At 35.6% G+C, this 10,305-nt stretch overlaps 1 protein-coding gene across 2 annotated transcripts; it reads right to left on the reverse strand.

The window, feature by feature from the left end:
• Positions 1-1,130: 1,130 nt before the first annotated feature.
• LOC126705789 (serine/arginine-rich splicing factor SC35) lies at positions 1,131-9,311 on the reverse strand. Of its 2 annotated transcripts, XR_007648430.1 has the most exons (11): positions 9,091-9,311; positions 8,910-8,988; positions 8,715-8,794; positions 8,561-8,627; positions 7,919-7,990; positions 2,950-3,174; positions 2,648-2,834; positions 2,387-2,517; positions 1,925-2,130; positions 1,615-1,821; positions 1,131-1,517 (listed from the first exon to the last, which is right to left on the reverse strand). XR_007648430.1 is itself a non-coding variant. In XM_050404992.1 (8 exons), exons 1-7 carry the CDS (start codon positions 9,164-9,166, stop codon positions 2,663-2,665), a joined length of 771 nt encoding a protein of 256 aa, XP_050260949.1. In that variant the 5' UTR covers positions 9,167-9,311; the 3' UTR covers positions 2,249-2,517; positions 2,648-2,662. The 2 variants fall into 2 exon arrangements, 1 of the variants encoding a protein (XP_050260949.1); XM_050404992.1 differs by lacking the exons at positions 1,131-1,517; positions 1,615-1,821; positions 1,925-2,130 and having other exon boundaries at positions 2,249-2,517.
• Between the last annotated feature and the right edge of the window lie 994 nt (positions 9,312-10,305).

A 10,305-nucleotide genomic window follows, 5' to 3' on the forward strand; every position in this document is an offset into this window, starting at 1 on the left:
TTATTTTTGACTTTTTCTGAGATTTCTATAAAAGGGTTTTCTGAGTAGTGTCTTTATTATCAAAGAACAGAATTATCAATGTATCAATTTTGCTAAGAGAGAGAGAGAGAGAGGCTAATAGGTAAGAAGAGGAAGTGAGTTAATAAATTATAACGGTGATCTTCAGCAAGGAAGGTGAGATGAGTGGGTATTATTGTTTTCCACATGTGCCAATAAAGGCAAGCCATGAGTCCATAATTTTTTAAAACAAAATGGTTTGGTTTTAAGTTAAATACCACGTCAGCATTCTGTTGCGCCATGTGAGATATAATTAACAAACATAGACAGAAGGATGTAAAGTAGAATATTTTGTAAAATTTAGGGATGAAAAACAAACTTTCAAAAGTTTAGGGACGAAAAACGAAATTTTGTGAAAACTTGGGACGAAAATGATATTTTACCCAATATTTTTTTCTCTTTCGCACATTTATTGCCCAAACGCTACAGCCTACAGCTTGTCTAGACCCAAACACCAACACCATTGAAACCCATATCCACCACAACCAAACCCAAATACCACCGTCACTAAAACCTAGACCTACACACCTCCGATAGCCAAACCCAAACCTTAGACCTACACACCTACGATAGCGATAGCCAAACCCAAACCCGCCTGCCACCCCCCAAACAAAACCCACTCAAATTTGCCATTCACCCCTAATATAAATATAAATATTTAAAAAATTAAAAATTAAAAATTAATTAAAAAAAAAAAAAACCTTCCTACAATAAGAGCATCAAAATCCACCAAATCATTTGCAAAAGAATTAAAACTGAAAAACAACATTTAAAATAGTGTAGACAGTGACCAATGAACCTCACGGTCAAAATATAAAACAAATAGAGTATTTAAGGTCAGCACAAACAATTTCTTAAATTCAAATTCACCACAACCAACAACCAGATGGTACTGCACAGACTCAGTAAGCAAAAGGTTGGATAAGGACAAGCAGAACCAACAGGTCTAGCAAGATATGTCAAGCCTAACCATAACCTTTTTTATATATAAAATGTCACGCCTAACCCTAAAAATAAGGCACTTGATATGAAGAAAATCCAAAAGTACCAAAACCAAGATCCAAAAGATACAAAAAGTAAAAGGTGAACTTTGGAATTATCAGATAAAGTCAGTGTTAAAATTACGGCGACATGAATGACAAAAATAATTATTAAGACAACCCAAATAATATAAAAGCTAACATTTTAAAGCATTATAACAATGAGATAACACTCTGAATCAATCAACACACACCACTTATGGCAGGCATATGTTTTATACCAGATCTTTAGGAAGTGATGCAAGCCAGCAAGACAGCCAGGAAGCCATCATCAAGCAAAAGGGCAGCAACAGCCAGGTAGCAGTTGTTATTCACTAATACTTCAAAGTTAGTCACGAACCAATGTATATCATACAACAGTACAAGCATCAGCAACCACTTCACAGCTACGGTCATGGACCCATGTGCTACAACATCTCACTACATTGAGCAGCAGAAGTTATAATCTTAAAGGATTGGGATTAGATATTGTAAATTCTAATAATCCTAAACAAATTATTAATCATAAATTTGTTACCATGTTTCATTATTCTGGCCGCATAACTCACACCAGCATTTACCAGTTCACATTTTGAATTTGCAGTTCATGTTCAGTATGCACATCACGGTTAATGAATCACAGGTCCATCTCATATGTTCATCATCAGCTACTGGTTAAATACACATTCAACTTGTGTCCATCTTTTTAGACCATCACAGCAACTAGAAACTCTTTTAGGGCAAACTTTTTTCAAGATAGACCAAAGAGGATGATCAGGTCAGAATCTGAATCCTGAAGGATATATATAGCTTTTCAGAAACAAAGAGCTGAGCTATATAAGTCTTACCAAAGATTATACCATCCAGAGAAAATTAGTTAACACATACAGTCCCTCCAACCAGCATACTGCTAGATAAATCATACTTCTAAAACCAGCAATACTGTTGCAACCAGCATCGCTATCACGATCATCCATCTACAATTTAGATACAGCATCAACGGCCATAATTCAACATCCGCCTATCAAGCCCCACTCATTGTTCCCGAACATAACTATAAAACCCAATAAATAGCTCAGGATGAATCAGGATAAACTAGCAAATCAAAATGAAAAAAGGTAATGCACATGAAGTAAAGGCACAACAAGATCAGACATATAACAGAATATAAATAGAGAGAACAACCCACAAGAAACAACTCTATTGATACTGAATACCAACCTACAAACTATGACATCCAAGGATACCAAAAGACTAGCTAAGGATTAGGTCCAACATAAATAGAACACATCAAAGAAGTCCAGTCCTACCAAAACTAGCACTTAACATTCTGATAAGAACATGCAAGACGATCAAGCCTCCTCAACATTAGTGTTAACAGCCACAAGTGCACTACTCAATATGCCTTCATGAACTTCCACACAACCCGCATAAATCATTCCTAGAAGAAACAAGGATCATTAACCAAAAAAGTTAGATAATCTATTTCTAACATAAACTAAAAATTAATACATTTTTTATAAATACTTGTACAGAAACAGATCATAAATACATCTGGTGAGATAACTCACATCAACATCTGACTTTCAAGGGGATTGACTTCGAGAATCAGCAGGACGGTCTGCGGGCGAAACACCATGTGGAGTTGGGGACCTTCTATCACCACTATGCCTATCAGGACTTCCACCCCTAGGAGATGGAGACCTATGTGGGGAAGCACTTCTGCGAGGAGTAGGACTACGCCGAGCAGGAGAGGCACTGTGACACAAACAGATGGAATCAGCACGATATAAGGTGAAGCAGAATACATCCATAACAATGACATAATAATTAATTTCTTAAAAAAACGGCAATAATAAACTTTAGTTTCAACCTATCCATAGATCGACTTCGGCTTTGGCTTCGGCCTCGGCGCTCATCATCATAACGGCCTCTTCCCCTGCCCCTGTAGTAATCAGGACTGTCACTGCGGCTGCGGCTCCTGCTACGGCGACGATAATCTCTGTCCCTCCCGCGATACCTGTCACGATCATACCTATCCAAACTTCGACTGCGGCTTCTTCTCTTGTAATCCCGATCTCTGTAGTCATCACGGTACCTGAAAACATTATCAGTTATTACGGATTGCTTGTGAAGCAGGCCACATAAGATTGAAAAGATCAACATCAACCTTCTTGCCTCCCAAAAAGAGAAGAAATCTGGTACCACATTGCTATAATTTAAGAATGGAGAGCAAACATGTTGCTGTTATGGATTGTTGACATAAGCACATAATTAATTAAGCTACTTTCAGGAAGATGTGCAGAAATAATTTCCACACAACTTAAGATTTAATACAGTTCAGAAGGCAATGCTACAACTCCAACCCCTGGTGCCCTTAAAACATCCCTATAGTTCAAAAAAAAACTAGCAGAAATAAAGGAGGCTTCTATTATTATGGAGATGTAAAACTAGCCAAATCTGATTAACTTGAGAGCTAAATTAAAGTTGGGTGCATTTTAACAGCCACAAAAGTCATGCAGCCAAGCCATATTTTGAGAGAGCTTCATTGATCATGGAGCCCAGAAACACGATGGGTATCTTGTTAGTTTTGTAGACTGCCTCAACATATGACCAAAAAGGACATGAAACATATCAAGGAGCTGCCAATGAAAAGCCAAACAAGCTCCAATCAAACCTATACATGTTGTCTTTAATTCAGAAAACAAGCACAGCATGGATATCAAGCCAGATCACATGATGACAACCACCAATGGTTGATGTATCATGGATCAGGAAAACCTGCCACAGATGACTAAATGGGTACTTTACAATCATAAAACTGGTAAATTTTGGGTATGAATCATTGAAGAAAGAACCCAAGCGTTTGTAGATTGGCCAAGGCTTAAAAACATTAAATTTAGGTGGATGAAGATGAATAAAAAAAAAAATTTAAGTCCACTAGCAGGGCAGGTAAGTTTTGGGCAGCAGCTAAGAGGGATCCTTTGAAGTTGGTACAATGCCTAGCTGGTAGAGCAAATCTGTGGGTTTTAGAATTTTAAATAAGGCAAATAACTTTAATTGCACTTTGCAGTAACAAAGAGAACATAGAGCAATGCTTGATGTTTGGATTGGGTTAGGGTTATAAATATTGAATCTAGATGGATGACAAAATATGTAAAATTAAGTAATCCACTCGCAGGGATGTTGTTTGGACAGCAGCTAAGATGCGTTCTTTAAAGTTGGTTTGATGCACTACTTGATGGCTAATGGTAGGGCAAATATACAGTGTCTTAGGATTTTAAGAGCGTATGGAAAAGAACTTCATTTGTGGCAACAAAAAGGACATAAAGCTACATTCAATGCTGTTCAGGGAGGTTAAACAGTACCTGCGGATAGAGGACCTTTAAGCTTAAAGCGACACATGTTTATTATTTTTTCCCAAGTCCCACCCTTAATCCTCCCCCCCCCCCCCCCCCCCTCCCAAAAGAAAAAAAAATCTTCACATTTGATCTTTTTTCCAAGCTCTTGAAGTTCAGCAAATCTCTGACTGACTAATTTTTAGTAAACAACGTAGTTGAAACAAACAGTGATGCAAGCAATAAAGAGTTCAAGTAAAAACAAGATTAAACTGTTATCTAGGTTCCAATAAGGAGCTTAATTGGCACCTTTCATAGGTTATTTTTTTTGTTGATTGGTAAATAACACACGCACCCTGATGCTTCTTGAACCCATGACCTTACCCTCCACTTCAAACTTATAAGGCGGCTGGAAGGTGTCAGTTGAGTCTTACCATTAAGTTCCTTTAGTTTAGAAAGTTTACGGTCCGTTTAATAAAGTTTTACTATAAGTAATAAACTTTTTTCCAAAGTACAGGTAGTTTGGTAATTTCCAAATTATTAGAAAGGGTTCCATAATAATTATTTTATGTTTTGAGTCCCTTTTCAATGGTTTAAAAACCCTCAATTACTTTTCTTTATAATTATGCAATGTAGAAAAAGTCAATCTCACTTTTATTTTTATTTTATTTATTTATTTTTAAGTGTCAAGGGCAATTTGTAATTTCCTACTTTCTGGACATGGACTGTATTAATGGTCTATAGGTCTTAATTTTTGGGTTTTATTTATGTTTATTTATTTAGTTGGACTTAGTAGTAAAAACCCTAAGAGTCCAACTCTTATTAAAGTTTTATAAAGTCCAATGTCTACTAGGAATAAGCATTAGTCTTCTATTTAAATGTAATGATTTCAAAAGAAAAGAAAATGGTTTCTAATTTATTTTCAAAGGCTTTGAATTTAAGGTTTGTGTGATACAACATTCTCTGAGGTTTGGTGCCAAGGAAACCCTAGGTGTGGTGCCAAGGAAGCCTTGGGTGATGCCTAGAAATATATCTTTTTTTTTCCTTTTCCACTCTTAAATTCCCAACAACTTCAACCCTTGCAAACACACACAAATTTTGTCACCCTTTTTTCCCAAAAAACGGTCACCCAAGTATACAGGATGTATACAACTGGAGAGCAATACAATCAAACACACAAATTACAACATCAAATCACTAACAGAACATGTACAATGTGATGCAAGACAAACAAAACAATTCAAGGAGAAAATTGAAAGATAGGAAAATAAAATTTAGGAACCTAGGAATCAGCCCCTAGTCTTGCTTCGAGTCAACTAAGCAGAGGAAAACTACTAAAAGTCAACACTTAGGATTAGCTGGAGTTGGCACCAAACCAAAGAAACTTTAAGAAATTTTTCGTTAATCAAAATCATCTCTAAATTCTCTCCAAAACAGGGTACAATAGTTTTCTTATATAAGAAAACTAAACCTACTTATTGAATAACAAAAATACCCTAAACTTCAAATAAAATTAATAATTGACCTAATTAAATGCAAGGGCCTAAATTAAAAACACAATTGATGTCCAAAAATAAATAAAACTAAATTATATAGGAATAAATAAAACTAAATTATTAGAAATGATTTTGATGAATATATAATTTCTTTTAGTATCTTTGGTATGGTGCCAACTCCAACCAATTCTAGGTCTCAACTCCTAGTGGTTTTCCTCCACTTGGTGTTGACTCCAAACAAGCCTAGGACCTAGGTGCTGATTCCCAGGTTCCAAACCTTTATTATCCTATCTTTCAATTTTATCATTGAATTGTTCTAGTTGTCCTACATCATTATCTTTCTTTGTTTCTTGTTCTACTCACAATTTTAACACCAAATAGCCATCAAAGTCATACAAGATCCTCTTTTCATTGCTTAACCTACCTAAGCCCTTAAGCATCTAACCATATTCAAGAACCCTAATTTAGTTCTGAATTCTTAAAGACCCTACATCAAAATTGGTATCAAAGCCAATTTAGGTATTTGTCCTACATAAAATGGAGGCAGATTAAAAATGTGGATGAGGAGATTTTGAGCTTTTCATACGTTGAACAAGACAATATATAAATTGATGAACTGCCCATACGCCATAAGTATATAATTAATCTCAAGCTACAAAATCAATTGTGCAAAACACCTATCATATCTAATTCCATGCTATCCTCGAATCTTTCTCCTTACCATAGTGACCAAAGATAATTAAATCCCTGTGCTCTACATACCTGGACTTGCTACACACTAACTGCTTTTAAATGCATGATAATATGCAATCAATAAAGTAATTATGAAAAGATCATTTTGCGTTAATCTTCATAAGACTAAACATCTCAAAACACTAACACTCTGTTTGTTTCGATGTAAAATATTTTCCCATTTTACCATGTTTGTTTTGCAGTAAAATATTTAGTCAAAAGTAAAATATTTTCAGTCAACCAAATCAACCTAGGCAAATTTGTGTAAAATATTTTACACTTAAACTTTTGGTAAAACATTTTACATTTGCTCTGCGCCTTCTTACCCGATACTTTCACTTCCTCACAACTCAGTCCCTCTCAGTTTTTGCTCTCCCTCTCTCATGACTACTATACCTTCTCACTCTCAAGTTCTCCCTCATCTTTCTTCTTTTCTCTGGCAATCCATTGGGACCCCTACTGGTGAGCGGTGAGGCAGTCGGCGTCGATGACTCCAACATAGAGGTTGTGGCAGTAATTGCTGTGCCAATCATCAATCTGGGTTGCTGTGTCTCTCTCTCCTCCCTTCTACACTCTTCCTCATGTTCCTAATATCTTTCAGGCCGCGTCTCTCAAATATGGATAGGTGGGTTGTCGGTAGTGGGTTTGGTTTTGAGTTTGGTAGGTGGGTTTAGTTTTGGGTTTTGGTGGCTGGGTTTTGTTTTGATTTGGCGGCTGGGTATGGTGTTGGGTGATCAATGGTTTATTGTGGTGGCCGGGTATGGTTTTGCTGGGGTTTGTTTTGAGCTTGGCGGCTGGGTATGGTGTTGGGGGTGGGTTCCGGTGTTGATGATGGCCGGTTGGTGGCAGCGGCAGTGATGGCTTTTTATTTTCCTTCTTCCCAATCTGGATTTGGTACTGTTGTTGGTGGTTTGTGCTTGCACCCAGTGGTGGTTGGTGGGGGCTGATTTGTGCTTGCATTTTCAAGTCTCTAGGACAATCCAAACACTTGAAAATGTTTTACTGAAAATATTTTACTGTAAAATTTTTTACTTGTAAAATATTTTACTTCGAAACAAACGGAGCGTAAATAGTCCAGATACAAAAGTGAGTGTTTTCCCCTTCCATGACCATTGAGTCATTGACCATAGTCAAGCTTCGGGTAAACAATAACATTAATATAAATTTATATGGGCACGCTACAATATCAAGCATATAAAGACCAAAAGCTCAGTTGAAATTCTATCGAGTATAAGGAAGTGTTCCGAAAAGAGATGAAAAAGAAAATGAAAGTTACCTTCTCCGAGGACTGCGACTTCTTGACCTGTAGCTTGACTTTGAGAACGATTCGCTAATCCTACCTTTGTCACTGCAATAGAAAAGACAAACTAGCTGAAGATACAACATCAAACAAATCCTGGATTCAAATCTATCTACATACAAAACAACAACAACAAAAGAGCAGCAAACATCCACCACCAATGCAAACTTGATACTTCAACCTAAACCCAACCATTCAACAAAGAAATGCATTGCCTTGAGGTGAAGTGAAGGAACTTTCTTGGTAATAAAGTGAATAAAAATATAACTTCATTCAAGAAATCAATATTAGCAGCATTAGTAATTGTAGTTAACATTATAAAAAAATGTAATAACTATAGCACTGATAAAATAGAATGGCAAAAAAAAATTTGGCTTAACTAGTCTATTGAGGATCTATAGCCGACCCCAAAAAAGTTTTGGGACTAAGGCTTGGTTATTGTTGTATAGTAGTGAAAAACAAAAGGTTGTTTTGGCGGATAACATGGATATCCTCTATACATATCTCCCACAATGTAACTAATAAATACAAATTCGACCCCGAAACAAGAACAAACAATTAAAGATTCCACCTTTATAACAATGCACATCAATTGGAGCACAATTAGCGAAAACTTACATCCTCTCGGCATTTGGCCCGTATTTTGCAAACTGAACCGTTATCTCCCGACCGTCAACAACTTTTCCTGAATGAAAATTTTATATTGTCAAAGCAATCAGCAATCAATTAACAATGATATATACATATTGGGAGACATAGAAAGAGGAAATACCATCTAGCCTATCCACGGCTTTTTGCGCCTCGTCCGCGTACTTGTACCGCACAAACGCAAAACCCCTCGAGTCACCAGTCCTAAACCACAAAAATTAATACTTATAAACAAAAAGCCGAAAGCTCGAAAATAAGCTAAATTATTCAATATAAGGCCAAATTCTTTTTTTCTTTTTTGGTTATAGAGGTATAATACCTGCGATTTCTGGGGATGAAGATGTCGACAACCTTGCCGTACTTATCAAAATACGGGAATAGATCGTCTGCAGTTGTACCTAAAATCCACACCCAAACAAGATCAAATACGAAACCATTCAATTTCACACCTACAAAAATTCTGAAAGGAGAGAGAGAGAGAGAGAGAGAGAGGAGCTTACGGAAGGTGATGTTGAGAACGAGGAGAGAGTAGGTGTCGGTGATGTCCGGAGGGCCTGTTCTTCCGAAGTGCGACATTGTTGCAGAGAGAGAGAGAGGGTGGTGAATGAGGTGTGGATTGGATTATGTTAGGGTTAGGGTTTGTTTGTTGCGGAGAATTAGGAGATGAGGACAGAACTTTCCCGAAGGATCTTGAGTTCGGTGGCCTTTTTTTGAGTTGGTGGTCTTGGTTCTAAATTTATATACAGACATTGAGGTTACGTCACCTAAAGAGTCAGCTTTTATTTTATTTTTTTATTTTTACGGGAAATGTCCATTTTTTTATTATTTAGTTTATTTTTATTATTATTTAATTTATTTTTTTTATTATTTATGGATCTTATTATTATTATTTTTTACTATTTATGAATTTTATTATCCTATTTTAGTTAACTTTTAATTTTATTTACAGTATTTTTAATAAAAAAAATTTATTTTTTCCTAAATAAATTGTTTCCAAATAGACTTTGAGAATGGAAACCATGGTGTCACTGATGGCACGTGGGTAAAATATAACTTTTAATTTATTTTATTTTATTTATAAGACTATTTAGTTGTATTATTTAAAAAAAAATCACGTCCACTATTTTTATAAGGCTATTTAGTTGTATTATTTAAAGAATATAAAACGTACCTTAATGTAGTAAATTTCAAAAACAAGATTTGAGAATACCTATAATCAACATCTCAATTCCACATTGTGCCCAAGATGAGTGGTCTCTCAATCAGTCTTTATGTACATTGATTCTCAAAGAAAGTTCTTCTTCTTCTTATTGTTGAGAAAAAATTTTTCCTTTTTCTTTTTATCATATGTACATCCTAACTACCTTAGCAGTTTCTTTATTTAATAACACTTATTAAATAAAAACTGATTATCTAATTAGGTTAACCTTTTTGATCCTGTCCAATTGGACTTTAGTTTGTGGCTTGAAATGGGACCAAAGGGAGCAAATAAGACTCTAACTCCAATGGGCCTTGGGCTTATTTGTTTACTTTTGACAAGTCCAAAATTATCATTAATTATATTTAATACCACTATATAAATATAATTAATATAATTGCACTCTAGGTCTTATTAATAAATTATATCCCAAGACTCTAATGATATTATTTGACCCCTCCATGAAATATCCATAGTGAACAAAGTCATAATAAACTGTCACTTTGTAAATAACTAT

The sequence above is a fragment of the Quercus robur genome, chromosome 11, assembly GCF_932294415.1.
Source record: "Quercus robur chromosome 11, dhQueRobu3.1, whole genome shotgun sequence".
In the NCBI taxonomy this organism is placed as follows: Eukaryota; Viridiplantae; Streptophyta; class Magnoliopsida; order Fagales; family Fagaceae; genus Quercus; species Quercus robur.

Excerpts from the sequence above, each read along its gene's own strand:
- LOC126705789 (XM_050404992.1), bottom strand. The coding sequence starts at position 9,166 with ATGTCGCACTTCGGAAGAACAGGCCCTCCGGACATCACCGACACCTAC. Across the intron at positions 8,989-9,090 it reads CGTTCTCAACATCACCTTCC|GTACAACTGCAGACGATCTA; the intron begins GTAAGCTCCTCT and ends TGTGGATTTTAG. Across the intron at positions 7,991-8,560 it reads GGGCCAAATGCCGAGAGGAT|TGACAAAGGTAGGATTAGCG; the intron begins GTAAGTTTTCGC and ends TTTCTATTGCAG.